This window comes from Desmodus rotundus, chromosome 11 (genome assembly GCF_022682495.2).
Source record: "Desmodus rotundus isolate HL8 chromosome 11, HLdesRot8A.1, whole genome shotgun sequence".
Taxonomy (NCBI): Eukaryota; Metazoa; Chordata; class Mammalia; order Chiroptera; family Phyllostomidae; genus Desmodus; species Desmodus rotundus.
The window spans coordinates 73,596,013-73,615,208 of NC_071397.1; the positions used below are offsets into that span (position 1 = coordinate 73,596,013).

At 41.6% G+C, this 19,196-nt stretch overlaps 1 protein-coding gene across 9 annotated transcripts in view; it reads left to right on the forward strand.

Annotated features, from left to right (window-relative positions):
- Positions 1 to 383: 383 nt before the first annotated feature.
- Positions 384 to 19,196, forward strand: part of TPD52L1 (TPD52 like 1) — a 74,081-nt gene continuing 55,268 nt past the window's right edge. For 3 of the 9 annotated variants that reach the window (XM_024551849.4, XM_045188734.2, XM_045188735.3), the window contains exon 1: positions 384 to 568. In XM_024551849.4, coding sequence (XP_024407617.1) covers positions 550 to 568 — 19 coding nt within the window. In that variant the 5' untranslated portion in view covers positions 384 to 549. The remainder of the gene's footprint in view (positions 569 to 19,196) is intronic. The other 6 variants (XM_045188737.3, XM_045188738.3, XM_024551851.3 and 3 more) reach the window with 3 other exon arrangements.

Consider the following 19,196-nt stretch of genomic DNA (forward strand, 5'->3'; position numbering starts at 1 on the left):
ATGAGTTAACCAACAATATATGTTAACATATCTTTAAAGAGAAACTCACAGAAAACAAGGTTATATATTGGTTAGTTGATAAAAATGTTGAGTCCAGAGGGTAACAAAAACCAAACAGTATTTCCCCCAGGAGCAACAATCGTTTAGTATTGCAGAACCTCCCTCTTTCCTCTCTCACCATATTTGCCCTGGTACAACGAGTTCAGGGCCTACTTGAGCTCGGTAAGGCATTTATGTTGCCTGAGCTCAGAGCCTGAGCCGGGAGGGGGCGCCCTCCGCCCAATGCGCAGAGTGGTCGGCAGGTGGCGCCCACCGGTGGCCTTTTTTTTTTTTTTTTTTTTTTTTTTTTACACCCCCCGAGGCTGTCTAGGCCAGGTGGACTGGAGCCGAGGTAACCACAAGAGGCTCTCCTTCCCCAGCGCTCAGAGCTCGCGACGCGCGTGCAGGGAGAGGGCGCCAGCGGTGGGCCAGCTGCGTTCTGAACTCGGTCACTGCTGCCTGAATCTCTGAGAGCACGCCCCTGCCAACCTCAGCCCGAAGTCGGTCAGCATGGAGGCGCAGGCACAAGGTGAGTGGTCGCCGATCGCCCTGAGGGTCGCCCCCCCGCCCCCCTCCGAGCGCATCAAGGCGCTTTTTTTGCGTCACCTAACTTCTCGGACAGAGCGGACCGGTGCCATCTTCACAGGTCCGCAACTCTGCTCCTACCCGCACCCGCGGGATCATTCCTGCTCCCCAACCTCGGGGTTTGCTGTGGGGCTGGAGACCAGCGAAGGAGAGGCTCCAACATGGGAAATACTCCCACGGAATACTCTCGCCCCTTTTCCCAGTTCGTCGCCACCCCCCCTCTTCCTGAACCTCGCAAGTGCCCAAAGGACCTGTTGTGCAGGGTTAGGAACCCGCGTTTCGTTCCTTTTCCCGCGGGGAGTGGGGGAGGGAGGGCGACTTCTCTCGCCCTGAGCGGTAGCTTGCGTCCTGCACTTTCCAAATAACAGGCTGAGCGTGGGGCGCCCAGATGTGGTGGTTCCGGGGAGACCCGGGTCTCCCGGATACGCAAGAGGCTGGCCGCGCAAGGACCGGCCTTCCCCGGCGGGGAACGCGTTGCCTGCCCGCTGATCTGCAGCAGACCAACACGTTGTGTCCCGGTTTCCCGCGGTCCAGGAGCACCCTGTGCCTCCCCAGATGCACGGGGGCCCCCGGCCGCGGTCCAGTCTCCCAGCTCCCCAATCCTGGGGCCGCCAGCTGGAGGAGCCCGCGGTGGCTTCTCCAGGGGCATCCTTATATCTGGGATCACCCTGGGACCAGGGTTAGGGAAGCCCGATGGAACCTTGCAGGAACGGGAGTAAACGAACTGTGGGAAGGAGCAGAGGTGGGAGAATGTGGAGCACGAGACGGGGAGGAAGAACGCTGATTCTGGGATCTATCTTGGGAGCAACGCCGGGAAGGGACGCATTGAGTTCTGCTTTCTTCAGCCTGTAAAAACAAACACCACACGTTTCTTATACAGTGTAAGGAATTCTGTGGTGACTTTTAAGGTAAATAAGAGAAGAGGAGGTTCCTATGCGCTCACTCTCGGGGGCAGAAGCGTCCCGAATGAGAGCCGTTTGGGGGTGCAGGGGCCTGGAGCCATCCAACAGGTTTGCTGCCAGTCTCACAACTGTCTGAACAAGGCGAACCATCTTGTTTGTTCCGTGAGCCAAGGTCCTGCCCATAAAGCTGCCCATTATATAAATAAAAATTTCAACCCCCGTGAGGTTGGTCAAATTCAAAAGCAGAGTTCGCTCGGAGGCCTTCCCTCCCAAATTGAAGCAGATGGGAACAGCACTGTGGCTTTCCAACCTGACTTGCAAATTAGAATGATTTGGAGAGTTTTCAATACCGGCTGTGGCTAATCCCAGACCAATCAAACTGGCATCTCTGGAGTCTGGGCATGGGTGTGTTTGAAAGCTTTCCAGGTCATTCTGTTATCTAGTGAGTTGGAGAAAAACTCATTCTGAAGACATCTGAAGCTGCAGCTTGGAAACTCAGGTGTCATTGGTTTGCCTTGCTTGAGAGATTTACTTAACAGGCATTCTAGTGCTTTGCTTTGCCAAGCACTGTGGTAGGAGAAGCAAACATATCTCTGCTTCCTGAAGTTTACAGTCAAGGAAGAGACAGACGTTTATTTGAGTTATTTGAGAAACGTGAAATTGCAGACGTGGTTATGGTATGAAAAAAGGACCTCGTAGTGCAGGTAGAGCCTGAAAAATTGTGGCTCTGGTAGGTGACAATAGAAATCGTGAGGTTGGTTTACCGTGCGCCTGTTTCTGTTCTTTGTGCTTTGCATGTGTTGACTCATTTCTTCTTCACAATAGTCCCACGAGGCAGGTAGTGTTCTCATTCCCATTTTATAGGGAGAAAATAGAAACAGGATGTAAAGAAATTCCTTGTAAACAAAGAAGGTACTGAGTAGCAGAGTGGACGCGTGGGTGCTCCATCACTGCTCAAAGACTACCACTTTTCCAGGAAAGATGAAACCTGGGTCCCCACTTCTCCTCCCCGCCTCTGTGCCCCTCTTCCCCTGCCCTCATAAATGGGTGGGACCCGAGTGTTTGGGATGACAAGGTAAAAGGCAACTGGAATAGTCATAGGGAGACCTGGATTAGGGTGGTGGTCAGCCACGGGGAGAAAAGTGAACAGGTTGAAAAAACACTTAGGAAGAAAATCAAAATTACTTTGATTGGAAATGAAGAAGGGTGTTGTCAAAGCTGACTCCAACTTTATACTTTTACAACCAGATGGATATTTGCCTCTTCAAACTTTATTTTCTCAGTATCTTAAGTTTTTCATTTTAAGACCCATTTTTTATCATTTAAGTTTTTTGTGGTAAATAAAACATAGTTAGTATTCATCTTTTAAGGGGAAGAATACTCTCTTTTTTTGTTATAGTTGGAAGGGGGTGGAGAATTGAGGATAGGATTTTAAAGCTGGAAGGCCCTTTGGAGCTCTTGCGAGATGAACCCCCTGGGTTCGAAGTTTAGGGCACTGAAGCCCAGAACACTGAACAGAGACTGGGACGCTGTGGTCTCACCATAGCGACTGCAACAACATGCTTTTTATATCAGATTTCAAAATGCATTTCGTCCACAACAAACTTTTCACAGTTCAAAACTTTTGTTTTATTTATCTTTTTTAATTTAGGTAGAATAAGGCACTGATTTCTGATGATTAAAGCCTCCTAACCCTTGACATTCTTTCCTGGGTGCAAATCATTTTTATTAGTTATAGTAAAAGTGCTACTTTTTTTTTTTTGTAATGCTTGCACAGGCTTAGGCTTAATTTTCCATCTGCCTTCCAACTAATACCTTTTTTAATTGTTCAATTAGAGTTGTCCCCATTTCCCCTCCACTACTCCCCCCCCTGCCCTACCCACACCCATCTCTCACATTCAATCCTCCTTCCTCCTTGTCTTATTTAAGATTTTAAAAATAAAACTATTCACAAAATATTTATAGTTTACATTAAAGATGAAATCTTCTTTCCACTTGGCATATTTTACTGGTTGCATGAAATTGACTCTTAGATTCTGAGAGAGTCTTGTGCAAATTTGTATCATCAGCACAACTTATTTTCAAACTGTCTAGAGTGGTAATGGCTTATCTTTCTCACTCTTGATCTAGAGAGAACAAAGATGAGTTAGCTTAATTGGGCAGCTGCTGCTATGTCCCCTGCACTTTGCAGGAACCAGCCAGGTGCCATGGACACCATTTGCACATGCTCTTACAGTTCAATAAATGCACCAGCCAGTCCTGGAGACGTCTCCATAAGTGAAATTCTGCAAATGTGTCCTTTGACTTTGTAAAAGAAAAGATTACTTTCAGCAAAACAAGGACACATCCTGGGAGGTTGGTAGAACAAAAAATTCAGAAGTGGGATTATGAGCTAAGCGACTCAGTGAGGAAGGGCTGGAGAAGAGTATGGAATGGGGGCCACCCGAGGCCAGGAGTCCCACTTGCCTTCCTGGTACTAGAGAATTTTGCTGTGATATAACGATACATTACAGAGGAAATTTGGTTGGGAATGTAGCATTTTCCTGAAGCATGTGGTAGTCCTTTAAAATAACAAGTCCCTGATCTTTTTAAACTGCCTTACAATAGTTTATTTTTCTAGTCAATAACTTTGTCTTAGTCTTTCCCATGTTTTCAATGTTGAAAGAAAAATTTTCTTTCCACTTAACCCTTGTTTATATTCAGATTAATAGCTGCTTTAGTTTCCTATGACTGCTGTAACAAATTGCTACATATTTGGTGGCTTAAAACAACAGCAAGGTATTCCTTCACTGTTCTGGAGCTAGAAATCAAAAATCACTATCCATGGACCAAAGTCAGGGCTTCACTTCCTCTGGATGCTCCAAGAAAGAGTCCACGTCTTGCCTGTTGCAGCTTCTGGTGGCTGTTGGCTGGTGCATCGGCCACCTCACTCCAATGTCTGTCTCCACGGTCCCATTGCCTCCTCTGCTGCCTGTTTCAGGTTTTCCTCTGCCCCCAATTTCTAAGAATGCTTGTGATTCCCTTTAGAGCCCACCTGGATAATCCAAGATCATCTCCCCATCTCAAGGTTCTTAATCACATGTACTTAAGGACCTTGATATGTTTGGGGGCCTACTACACTATTTTTTATATTGAGACATTCTAGTCAGAGAGTTCTCAGAAGTCTGTGAATGACATGAAGTAATACATGTTGGATTAATCCTGCCTGATGGTAAATTCCGCTAATGTGAAAACGTCATGCATATCTCACATTACACGTTGTTCACACGACATTTATTTACCCTCTTCTTGTTCCAGAAAGAACTTAGGGTGATTCATAGACATATGTGGAACACAGCAAGATAATGTAAATTAGAAATAGAAGAAATAAAGTAAACAAGGATGAGAATAGAAAATGAAGCAGGGAATGAAGCTTTAGAAAAATAAATACGATTATATCCTTTTAATTAATACTGCATGGAAAATAAATTCTTGCTTTGTGAACAAAGTATGTTATTTTGTTTCAAAATGGTAAAGTAATCCCGCCTTTCCCTGCCAAATAGCAACCGGCCAAATCTCTTATATTGTGGAGATCAATTACTCAATGAAAAATTTTCTTTCACAAATTTCAGCCAGTATAATTGTAAACCTCAAACAATGGGAGCTAAGTGTTAGACATTGTGAATCATGATTTTTAACAATAGTATTAAGAACATTCTTACTGTCTTCAGAGCTACCTCCTATTGTTTTAATATTCCTCTGAATAGAAGTTGCAAAGTAGGTAGTGATGTATACATAAGATGAAGTCACTCATTTGCAACACATCATATACTATTGTTGCAATTAAAATTCTTATAAAATCTAATAATGCAAATGATAGATATTATAGTATATGGCAGCAATTTTCAATCTTTTTTTCGTGGCACACATAAACTAATTACTAAAGTTCTATGGCACATAAAAATAATATAATTTTGATTTCTTCACAGTGGACAGCTATTGTTGTATTGGCTATTGTCATTTTTTAAATTTGATAATCTAAGGGAAAAGAGGTCAGTGCCCCTGACTAAATAGTCAGGTATTGCCTGTTTTAAAAATTCTTGTGGCACACCAGTGTTGAAAATCGCTGGTATATGGGGACCTATTTTGAATTGCCTTCCCTAATATACACCTTGTTTTCTTGATACTCTTGGTAGGCAGAATCTGAGAAGTTGCTTTATCAAATTTAGCAGGAAGAGGGTGCATTTTTGTGGACTATGACAAGATTTGGCACTTAGAGAGCTATATTGTAAATAATAAATATGTACTTCACAGGTATTGATTGGTCTAATAAATATTTCAACAACTATTGACTAGTATAGGAATAGCAAATATTTGACAAGCACTTAATATCAAGACACAGCAGGGGGTAGTGGTTACAGTTGCAGAATCAAGGCAAACTGCCTGGATTTTAATCCTGCCAGGGTCACCATTAACATGGCCCTGAGCGAGTTACTTCATTTCTCAGGGCCTTGGTTTCCGATAGGTAAAGTGAGGGTAATAATCGCACCTAGGTCACAGGATTGTGATGAGGATTCAACCAGAGAATACAAGCAGTGTTCTTAAAACAGCACCTGGCACATGGTTAGTACTATGTAAACGTTTGCTGTTGCTCTTAGTAGCATATGGCAAGAACGTGACATGCATTATTTTATTGAATCCTTATATGAACACCGTGGGATAGATACTATTACTATTAACTCAATTATAAACAGGGACATGGCAGGTCAGAAAAATTAAGTGAGGAAGGCAGGATTCAACGCTAGGCTCATCTAAGTCCAGAGGATGACCTCCACCACTCTCCTCTCTGGCCCTCCATCTGCACAGGGCAGCACCTGCCCACGGGAAACAAAGATGAGTTCGACCTGGGTCATCGTCCCTGTGGGTCATGGCACAGAGAACTGGTACGATGACCTGTTTCCATCCCGATGGAATTTTTAGAGTACTACAGCACTAATTAGAACTAACTCACATTGAGGTGATAATAGCAGTAATATTTTAGTGTTGAGTGTTTTTTAAAAATACCAGGTACCATGCGATGAAATGAAAAAATCGTGTCCATAGATACAACAAAGTCATGAGGAAGGTAATGGCCTTCTCCTCTTACAGATGAGGAAACTGAGGGACAGGGGAGTGACGTGACTTGCTCCTACTCGTACAGCCAGACATTTGGATGAGCAGAGTGGATCTTATTCCTGTCCCCTGCAGCTGGGTGCAGGTGATGGCTGTGTGGCTGGGTGCAGGTGATGGCCATGTGGCTGGGCGCAGGCGATGGCTGTGTGGCTGGGCGGAAGGCAGGCGAAGCCAGTGGAGAAAGGTGCAGGCTCTGGAGGGCAGGACTTTGAAGATTCTGGTGTCAGTTGCCTAGCAGCGTGCTTAAGATTTCTGAGTATTCTGAAAAGCTTCTAATGACAAATACAGATTTCTGCGCTTGTTATTTTAGATGTTTTAAAAATAGGACACACATAAAAACTTTTAGCATGTATGTGTATATATACGTATATAAATTGTCTATAGATGTGACCCCATCACTGTCTATCCCTTTTACTTTTTTTCTTCAAAGAACTGTGTCCTTTTATATGGTGCATAGTTATTTGTTTCTATTTCTCCCAAAGAGCATTTAAGCTCCTTGAGGTCAGGGACTTGGACTGTTTTCTTCATTGCCATATGCCCAGTGACTAGAAATGACTGGTTCATGGAAAGTAATTTGTAAATACTTGTGGGGAAAACGATGACTGACAGAATGGATAGTACTGAGTCACTAATATCATAGATGACCATGGAGTAGGGCTATGTCGACATTAAGATAGAGCTAAGTTGTTCTTCTTAAGAAAATGACGGTGAAGGTATGTAGAAAAGGTAAGAGGGAAATTTGGGAAGGAGATGAAAGGGCCCACAAAGACTGAGTCCCTGAGAGACAAAAAAAATAAATAGAGTGGAAGAGAGAACAAGATACCAGAAAGCTGAGGAGAGAAACTTAGGACAAGAGATGCTCTAACAATGTCTTCCCAAGAAATGCTACAAATGATTTCTAATTTCCCCTATAACATCTTTAACACAAATTTTGCAGTGCACGATCAAAATTTTTGTGCAAATAGAGTCTTGATGTGGGACAGCTCAAAAGAAAAGTGGTGACTGACTGGAGAGCGGATGTGTATTTTACCAACAAAGAAATAGGTACTTAATTCCTCTGCATCTCCATTAAGCAAATACTGAGCACACACTTAGACTCTCAGTGTGAGACCTGCAAATAACAGTGTGCTCTGGGTTCCGTGTTTGCTCGCTCTCTTGGTGCGGAAGTTCCAACGTGGCAGAGGAGGGGTGAGGAAGACAGAGCTGTAGCCCACTGCCTCCGGGAACGGTTTGCCTGGGCAGCTCGTTTGCAGGCCGTTGAAAACTTTGGGTCAGCGACACCTGTTAAATTATTGTAACTGGACAGATGAAAGTCTCATTTATAGAGACAAAAACCACAATCATTTGGTGGCATTCTCTTCTGTCATATGCATGTGGCCTGCTCTGGTTAGCTAGTTTATTGACATGTATGAGAAAATATGTCCATGTTCTTGTGTTGCTTAAAACCATTATTCTGTGTGTTGCAAGTAGTTATTGAATTAAACCTGAAAAAAACACTTCTTACCCTGAATGTGCTACCTCCCCCAAGTTCTCACCGATGGCCTGCTAGCGTTTGAAATATTGATGCAGATGAATCCATTCATCTCCGTATTTCACTGACCTTTCGGTGGAGAGTACTTTTGGCTTTGCTGAGAATTTAGGGCAGAGGAAATCTTTTATGGAAATACCACATCAGGTGGGTATTCTCTCAGTTTCGTGGCACTCAGGATGGACTCTGTAACATGATACTTGAGTCCTTGTGTGCCTTATACTAATAAAGTAGTATAAGCTTAGTTTTAAGTAAACATCCAAGAGATCACTGTGTAACTGAAAAGCAAATTCTTCTTGTAAAATCTAATCTTCATATAAACAGATATAATAATTTTGATAATCAGTTATTTGTTTAAGCCCTAACTAAGTGCTGTCATCGTGCTGTGAAACTGTCTCTGACGTCCTGGCAGCTATGGTAGCGGCTGCTCATACGTTCATTTCTGAGCTGTGACATCAGCACAGTGGGGAGGTACTCCCGTGGCCAGGCTGGCTGGCCGGCCCACCCGTGGACGTTTTCTCTGACTCCCCATTTTCCAAACCCACTTTCTGCTTTCCCATGTTTACTCAGGTGGTTTCGTCCACTTCAAATGCTGTTTCCCCTCATTTCAATTTGTCAGGTCCCACTAATGAGCTCCTACCTTTCCCACTGGAAGTAATCCTCCTCTCTTCTCCACACCCACAGCGTTTTGGATCTGTTTTCCTGTCCTTAAGAAGTAGCATCATAATTTAGAATCGGGAGGGACTTCATCAATGACTTCATACAGTCTCCTCGTTTTGCAGATGAAAGCGCTGCAAAGCAGCAGGGGATTTGCGTGGGCTAGTTTCCCATCCGCGGGGGCCCTGGATCAGGAGCTCGGTTTTCTGCCTCGCAGCCACCAAATGATTGTGGGTTTTGTCTCTATAAATGAGACTTTCTCTGCACGGAGCAGCCCCTCACCTGCAGTGTGTTTCGTGGTGGTTCAGACATCCGTCCTCCTGACAGGACTATCTGGAGGTTTATTTGTAATTTAAAAGTTAACATTTTATTCATTAAAGTCAGATGCAGAAAACTTGCACTTTAAAGTTCAGCCTGCACATCTTATTCTATTTATAAAATTAGCAAATGTTAATAATTACTTTGAAAAGAACTTGGAATAGTGTGCTAAGCTGGCATACAAATTTAGCTGATACACCCAATTTCATATTTAAGAACTTCGATTTCCTAATTGACTAACATCCCCAAGATCTTAAATATAAAAATTAAATATGTAAATACAGTAAAATCTGAAATTCTCTTAAATGTTGTAATATTACTTGCAAATCCTACTTGCAAGTAGGATTTCCCCTTAAAAATCACATTTAAATCAATTACCAAATTAAACAAATTGTAATTACAAGCCCAATAGTCTCTCAACAGACCAAATTCTCTCAAACGTAAAATAAAATACCAAATATTCAGTTGCCTTCCCACAAATACACTAGTTCCATAGCTTTGGTTTTATTTCTTAATTCAATAATTATTTAAACTATCTATGTGCCAGGCACTATTCTAGGTTCCAGAAAAACACGAGCAACTGAAATAAAAATGTCTGCCCTCAGAAAGTTCATATTCTAGGGAAGCGGTAAGAAGTATATAACATAAATTAAATGTAGGACATAGTATGCTGGGTGTTGGTGAATGCTAAGAAGAACAATAAATAGAAGAAGGGGTTGGGAAATGTGTGGGCGGGTGGAGTGGTTGTAGAGGATTCTGCCTCTCTCTGGGGTTGAGACTGCACAGCGACGGGATCAGTTACTGATCAAGTTCCTTGCCAGCAGACTGGAGGCTGCACACGTGCCCGAGATTTAACTTGGGGCTAGATTCCCGCTGGTGAAGCTGGTGAACACTTTGAACTTACAGTGGCCAGGCCCACCACTCCAGAGGGAAACCTGCAACCCCCACATCACTTGACTCGATTTTATATTTCTTTGGCTCTTACAAAATGTAAGCATACTTTCCACCCAGCTGTAAAGACCTTTGAGGGAACCCCGAATTTCTTCATATTCTTCAGACCACTCAATTTTAACAGACATAGCTGACTGAGTTCCAGGCATCCCTCAGTGGTTTTGTCTTGCAGTTTGGACCCAACTTCCCTGGTCACTTTCCTGATCAATTTTCACTCTCCAGGAGACGGTGAAATTCGGGAGGAAAAACCCATTGGCTTAGCTCTGTTTTGCTTCTCATTTGTCACTGTGTAGTATAGAGCGCAAGGGGCTGGTAACCCAAGAAGACCCTTGGAACATGCTGGCTATGGCAGGAGAGTGAGTGCAGCCCAGAGAGAGACAGGGTCACCCACGCAGGAACCTGACTGCGGGCAACTGCCCGGAAACGGCATCTCTCTAGTGTGACTAGGAGTTGTAAAAGCACGTTGTAAACTAAGAATCACTATACGAACACAAGTTTTCCTCAGTATTAGTAGCTGAATCTCTACTATAAAAGTCACTTAAAGCATTTCACAGGCAGAACATTCTTTCCCTTTCTCTGTAGGATTCACGATAATGTGAGTTGCACTACCGTTTCATTTTTACTGTGTTGTGCGTGGTACATATTTAACGCGTACGGTCTTTGTCACAGACCACTTCAGTGTAGCAGGGTGATCTCCCATTCTTTCTTTTCACTCTACGGTACTAATTCACTTTTTTTCCTTATCAATTCATTTTACGTACTCAGAATACTAGTGATCTTTTTACGCACCAAAATGCCGAGAAGGCAGCTCTTCTTTAAAGTGAGTCTTTTCTCTCTCATGCATGAGACCATTGTTTGAGCATTCTGAGAAAAATTCAGAGATGGTTTTAAGAGTGCTGTGTTGCTCTGGGGGACAGCATCTGAGGGGAAGTATGGTCAAGGGAGGGTGTTTGAAAGCCATGTCAACAAGGAAAGTCACCTTCTCCCTGGAGTCTGAGCTCACCTGAACCTGCCACCAGACTGAACTCTGATACCATCCTGACACCACGTGCTCACCACCTTGAGCCCATAGCTCTGGTTATTGCTGTTGTTCAGTTTGCGCTGTCTCATGGATAACTGCTGTACTCAGAGTCTTTGGGAATCTTCACGTGTCTCAGTTTCCCTCTGTCCTTCCGAATAGCTGCACAAGTCCCACTTTATGTTTATGTAATTGTTAGTTCATCATATATGATGTTGTGAGCCAATTCAACTTCATGGAGAGAGGATGGAAGGGAGGAAAGGGAGGAAAAGAAGGACAAGCTTGCACTATTACATTTTCAAACACAGATGTATTTGAAAGTGTGTACTTCCCAGAATTATGAAACACCTGCTACAGTTAATTGGGCACAGTTAGGGCCAAGCATGGTTTATAATGTTTCTTAATTGAGTGAAAGTTTACTTTAACCTTGAAGGCCCTACAATTACTGAATTACTAAATTACATATTAGAGTTTGAAAATTAATGTTACATACATTTAAACTATACAAATATATTGCTATATATTGGTGTGTATATATATCAATACAGCCGTTTCTTGATCAGAGAACATAAAGGATAGTGTTCATTCCTACCCCATTACTTCCTTCTGGAGAATTCAACATGCAATTGAAAACATGAAGTGGGAATATTTAACATTAATATAAAACGGTTTCCTGGTCCTTCTAGTGATACATTCAGGGTATCAAGAATATTTTCTATTTACTCTCTTGGAGTTCTTTAAATAAAGAAACAGAATCACACCAGCTTCCTTCTCTGGGGCCCACAGAATCACAGCCAAATGACTTGCTGTTACCACAACCCGTTCAATTTGATGAGTACTTTTCCCTACATCTGATTGCGAGTATGTCACAGTATCTCTTTGTGAGTATTCACAGTGATGTGAAGGAGGCTGGTGCAGCTCTTGTGTAGATTACAAAGCTAGAGCCAGAAAAGAGGAGGAATAATGATTTAAACTAATCTTAGACATTGGGTTCAAGACTACAGTTTGTTTTCTCTTTAAGATCCAGGAAGGTGAAGAATCGGATGGCAGTGGATCAACTAGTGAACATGACTAATTTATTTATTTATACCTGGTAGTAATTAATCTGTAGCAATTAGTTAACGAACCTGATAATATGTGATCTATATGATTGGCTCAAGTAACAATACCAGGACCAAAACTCAGGAAGACTAAGAGGTGAGAATATAATAAGATACATCTTCTGGAGGACTCAGGGATAAGAATTAAATAACAGACCTATCTAGGAGACTCGGGAAGCATTTCACTGGTAGTGTTGAGGCAAACTGGCTGGGTTACCTTATTATGTACATGTTGTCGGTTTTCCATTGAATAAAGAGAGAGGAGAAACCAAACTGAGACTTAACCAGCATTATGGGATTTAAATATCAGATGCAGAATAGCTCAGAATTTGGGTGTTTCGTACTAGCACTGAAGACAGACCTGCATAGAAGCATTTGTCATTTTATGATAGTTGTCTACTGACAAACATTTGGTGAACTCTTCTGTGTGCTGGGCAATGTATAGATTGTGGGGATACAATGACAAACTAGAGCAGATGCTAAAATGTGTCAGCACAGATAGCTGGGAACATCCAGGCCTTCCCCATTTATCTTGGATGGTGTGAGCCATGGGTCTTTGGGCAGTTTCTCTCTTCTCTCAAGTTGTCAAGGCAGGATTTTCCAGGAGAATTGGAATGAGTCAGTGTTAGATGGTGCACTGATTGTAGGATCTAAGGAGACTCTGGGACGTCAGGGAGATTCTTGGGCGGCCGCGTTTCATTTGGAAAGTTGGCTTTGGACCACCTCTGTCCTGGTAGCTTCTGTCTAAATCACCCCTTCAGGACGGTCCTTATGGGCAGAGCTGCCCCTAGGACACATCTGGCTTCTGAAAGGCACCACTATGCTCCTTTGCAGCTGTACTTTTCCGAAACTGCAGTTAAGCATAGTGACCAAGAGTCCCTGGGAAGGCAAGGAGGCATGGATGCTGAGTCGCTGCCAGGTGCCTTTATTAAACCAGGATTTGCCAAAGTGTTAGTTGGCTGGGCATTATACAAACCAATGTAACATTGTAAACAGCACTGTGCCTTCTCTAAGGCACATGTACAAACATCAAAGGCACAGAGGGGCCCAGGGGAAGTGTGTGAACCCTGAACAGCGGCACGGTGTTGTGTCACTTTTGCCCACATATAAGCACAAGCCACCTTTCTCAGGAGTCGTGAGCCGAAGTCGTGAGCAAAGGGTTGTAGGAGTTGCAGTTTTGGAGAGAGCGAGGTAGAGAGAAGCGGCTCCCTCTGTAATAGTCAGGAGACGATTGTTGAGGGGGTGGTTTTTGAGAGTTGGTTGAAAGCAGAAAGGGAGGGAACCTGCCATCTGGATGTTGATGACATTCCAGGCCTTGGGTACAGCACCCTAAATTACCCTGGCTTTCCGAGTACATTAAGAGAACATTAAATTATTTGGCCGCCAGCTGAGGGAGTCGGGATGTCAAGAGCACTGGCTTGGCTGTCAGACACCATTCCCACAATTTCCTTACTCGGGACCCTGGACAACTGCTAAGTAGGCATTGCCGTTCAGCGTCGCAGGTTTTATTTTCCAAAACGCAGCCATGCGGGAGGTGGCAGTGTCTCCATTTGGTAGATGAGCAATTGGAGGCCTAGATAATTTAAGTGACTTGTGCACCAAAACTCATAATTACTGTGTGTATGGTTATATACCACATACGAACACGCACACATACTGTGGGGATTAAGAAAGCAAGGAATGTTGTCTCTGAGACTTTATGCCAATCCCTGTGTTATAAACTATGAGGATAGCCAAAAAGACAAATTCCCCTTTTTTGAGGAATTTCCAATATACAATAAAAAAAATAGAAATGAAGAAGAGGAATGAATGGCAAATTTGGAAAGCAGCTCTGAAGGTGCATTAGAGCACTGAAGCTTCCGGAAGGTTCAGGGTGGCCAGCGGGGTCAGAACTGGAGGAGAAACTCTTGGAGGAGCACCTCTTGGAGGAGCAGGCTTGGAGCCAGGTTTCCCGGTTAGAAATGGTAGGATGTAAATGATGGGAAGGAAACACGGGGACATGAAGAGGGCCTAGCGAAGGGCCTTGGTTAGACACCTGTGTGGATGCCACTGATAGTTCTCCATATAAATCTCCTGGAAGATGATAAGGCGAGTACCTTCAATCACAGTGAACAAAGCATCACTGGATTATATGAGAATAAAACCGAAAACATTTGTAAAATCTGTGAAGGTGACTATAGAACAATAAGACGAGCATCAAGCTTTAACCATCTTTCCCCCCCACAAAGCCAATCTCTAACAACTTGATTGACACTCCAGTGCTGGTTAAATGTAAGTAAATGATGATAATAATTGGGAATGTGTAATATAAAAGCTACATAAAGATTCTAGATATAGAAAAGACATATTGAAAGAGAATCTTTGTCTAAAACCAAAAGTACTAAATTATTACTTCAGTAAAATCTGTGAGTTTTATGGGGAGAAAGGGAGAGTATGCTCGGGGTCCAATTGCAGAGGACAGAATCCACGCAGCTACTTTAAACAGGAAGAATCTGTTACAGAACCATGTTAAAAGGCTGGAGTGGTAGACTCAGACTAAGCTTTCAGGAACAACTCTCCAGCCCTGGGCCCCCATTGTTGCTGCTGTCACAGCTGCTATTAAGAAGCATTTGGCATTTGGAAGCCACTGCTGTGGGGACCTGCCTTGTCACCAAGCTTCTGCTCCTGCCATTGGCTGTAGAACTGTGCTATACCTGCTTCTGTCTGCAGCAGCTAAATGAATGAGTCACACCATGAACTGGGGTGAGGGGGGTGTGGGGACCTCCCCCACAGAAAGCCAATGGCTTCAAGACTGTGCCTGGCTGTGGGGACAGCAGATGTGGCTGAAAGGCAGCTAGAAGCTCTGTTCTCACAAATTCCCTCTGAAGGCTTCTGACCAGAGTCACATGAGGGCCCTCTGGCTCCAAGGAGACCAGCTTCTGGGGCTTTGCAATGGAGGGAGGCACATCCACACACAAAGAGAATTCATGTCTTATCTCACAGGGGCGAGGGGGAGGCGATGTAGGAATAACATATCTGAAAGGAGAAATATAAGGTAGCAAGCATTTGATTTTTGTCTGATAACTAACATTAGACATTTTGTTTTCAGAAGATTTTAATACAAGTATTTGTGAAGGGAAGGCAACAACTTTTAGAATTGAAAAGAGTGGTAGAACTTTTAAATTAATTTAAAAAAGAAAAAAGGAATGAAAGCAGCTTCACCAAGCCAGCAAAATAGTAAAGAGAAAAAGAGAAGGAAACAACAAAGTAGACTGTAAATACAAAATTTAAAAATCGAGTATACCTTTGTCACATAAAATATAAAAGATATCGATATTCCTACCTAAAAGAAAGAGACTGCTGGCATAAAAATAAAAACATAGATGAGAGTTGCTATAAGAAATATATGTAATCAATATTTTTAAAGGTTGAAGGAAGACAGAAATCGGCAAAAATATTCAAGGCAAAGAGAAAATGTAATAAACCATGAAGAACAATAATTAAATTAGTAAGAAAGTACAAAACAGTAGAAAGAGGCACAATTTGTGAAGTCATAAAGTCTATGCCCAATTGGCATTTAGCTACAAATCCATAATTAAAAGCTATCACGGTTGCAGGGAGAACTGTTCAATGATTCAGTTTTATCCTGGTGTATTTTAATGAGTAAAACAGTAGATAATAGGTAAAGACAGAAGGGCCTTGAACAAACCAATTAAATGGAATTAATAGAATATACTATAAAACTTTATGTAGAACTTGACGTTCTTTCCCTAACTCCATGGCTGCCATGAAACACTTAGAAAAATTAGTGGACTCCTCGGCCCAAAGAACACCGTAAAACATCAGAAGAGCTTTTCTAGACCACATTCTTTAATTATTGTGCAACAAAATTAGAAATAAATATTAAAATATAACTCCAAATATTTAACAGCTTGGGAAGTGAGAAACATGTTTGCACCAAAGGTAAAATCAAAATGAAATTCTAAAGTATCTAGAAAATAATGAAAGAGAGAACCCTCCAAAATCTGAGACACAGAGTATCTACAAATAGTACAAGTTAGTAATAAGAAATTAGAAAAAAGTACACTAAAAGAAGAGAGAATTAAAAGATGGAAGCAGAAATTTATAAAATCAGAAACAGCAACAACGAAAGTAGCAGAAAGGATAAATAAATTCAAAAGTTAATTTTTGAAAAGATACAAACTCTTTGGGAACCTGTTTCTGGAATAAAAAAAAGAAAATAAAGTTAGAAATGAAAAAGAAAATATAACTAAAACATTGAAGAAATTTTAGAAGCTGGAGAATACCATGTATAACTTTTTGGAAAATAAATTTAAAACAAAGCAGGAATCTGCATACTTTTTCTATGAAGGACCACACAGTAAATAATTTAGGTTTTGTGGGTTGAACAGTCTCTGACACACTCTATTTTCTCACTGTAGCCCAGAGGACCCGTAGAAATCATAAAAACCAATGGGCATATCTATGATCCAATAAAACTTTATTTTCAAAAATAGATGGAGCCAGATCCAAGGAGAATATAAAACTTCAATAGATAAATTAATAACTGTATTTAATGTTATTCCCTTTAAAGTCCCAGCAAAGGTATTTTAGAATCGGATAAAATGCATTTAGGGTCCCTGCAGGAGAATAAACGTGAGACTACACAAGATTCCAGGATAAAGACAACTGGGCAGGGGAAGGAGCTGCCTTATGGGTTGTGAACATACACCATGAGCCACTTTCATCAGAGCAGCATGGCACGGACATAAGTACCACACAATGGGGACAGAATGGGTCTTACAATACTCTGAAACTTAATGTATGCAATTCAATGGGAAATAGGCTTTATTTATTCACAAGTGCTAGGACATTTGACTGAATAAAATCAAGATTATTATTTTGTGCTTATGAATTTTATGTAGATTAAAACCTTTACAATAATAAATAAATGCAAATATTTTTTAAAAATGGGATGACTATGTGCAGTGCAATAACTGGGGGACTGATTCAGCCAAGAGTGGAAACACAGAAGGTACAAAGGAAACACAACAGACATTTTATCCTATATGAAATTTTAAAATATTTGCATGACAAAATGTGTTGTGAGGTTCAGTAGACAAACAACACATAGGAGAAAATTTCCTCATAGATAGCAGTTAATGGATTAATATCAATAAAATATAAAAAATCTAATAATTTGGCATACCAAAAAAATAGGCAAATATTTTGAATGGACAGTTTACAGAAGAGTAAATCCAACTGGCCAACAGCATCGGAAAAGATTCTTAAATTAAGTACTTTAGAAAAAGGTAGATTTCAGTAACAACATGATATTTTGTTCTGTGCCTTGGACAGGCAAAAAGATAAAAGTATGATGACTCTGATTGCTGAGAAGGAAGGAAGAAGAGAAAACTTTGTGTTGCTGGTGGAAGTGTGAATTGCTCTTGTCTTTTTGGAAAAGAATTGGGCAACATCTATTAAAACTGAAATTCTCTTGGAATGTTTTGGAACTAAAATTACTTTATGTAATAATACATGTACCAAGATATCAATTGCAACACTAATTATAGTGGGTGACTGCACACAGAAAAAGATGAAATAAAATAAATGTCCATCAGTGTTTGAATACACGCAGTATTTACTTACCATGAAATATTCAGCAGTCGTTTAAAGAATGAGTTACAACTGTACCATTTGGCACATATATTTAGTATGAATTCTGAAGTAAGAGTAGCAAGATACAGAGTATATAAATATGCCATTTTTGTCAAACAGTGGCAAAAAGATCATGTGTATATATATTTATGTATGCAAATGCACACACACGCACGTTGCCAAAAAATAAACAAAGTCTTGTGTTATCTTAAACCCAGAAACTGTCAAACACACTTTTATTTTTATACCTCCTCATGTACTGAGGTTTCTCATGGTGTTGAAGATCAAAGAGTTTTTTAGCTGGGGGTTAGAGAGAGGAGTAAGGGGAACATTTCGCATATAAGAATAATTGTTGGAGATACTGTTTTGGAGGTTGCTGTTGAGAAGGCATCTGGGTTTTGTGGCATCACCTGTTGGATAAGATGTCCCAGTTACCCACGCATATTGTACCTTTCACGAAGGCCTTTCACAGCTGGTTAGGTTTCGGAACAAGTTACCATAGCTGAGAAAGCCAATGACCCCAGTGGAAACTTTCCCTCTCTCCTCTGTTGAAATAGCTACTTCTTCAACTGGTTATCCAAGTGGAAAGGCATATTTATAGTCCTTAGTGGGTCTGTCTTTGTGTGTTATTGGCTCTTCTCACAGCTGTGTTCCAGGTGTAGCTAAAAGTGGCTTCGTCCCATTTATATACATTTATATATATGTATATATATAAAATTATGACTATGGTGGAAACAAAAATTCACGAAACATTGCTTGTCCTTATTATGTTCACTTCTAATGATTTCTACTCTATTCTAGTCTATTTATTTCCTTAAAAAAATGCTTATCACAGCCCATTAAGTTGACTTAATGACCCATTCAAGGGGTAGTGAGCTGTGGTTTGAAACAACACTCCGCCAAAGGAGTCCTATCAACACTGCGTGCATGGCATTGCGTGGTCGGAAGATTTCCACTGGCTGGCAAGGCAGTTACTCGGGAAGGTCAGGTCCAGACCTAGGCATGTTTTGTTTCGTTTAGTCCACGCCAGTAGGCCAGCTTATATGGAAGACATCCTGACAGCAGATTCCTTAAGGTAGTTTTAAGTCTTAAGTGAAGCACTGTGATACTTTTAGATGATTAGCTTAAAATGGGGCAAATACTTTTTACAGCTGTGGCTGATGCCCGACGTTAACGACTCTTCCCCAACAGTTGCGGCTGTCACGAGAAGGCTGGCCATCTTGGTATAAACAGAAGGCATCTCAGTTGATTGCACCTCTGCCACAAGATTCTTGGAAAATCTTTTCCACTTGAAAATAGTATACTCAGGT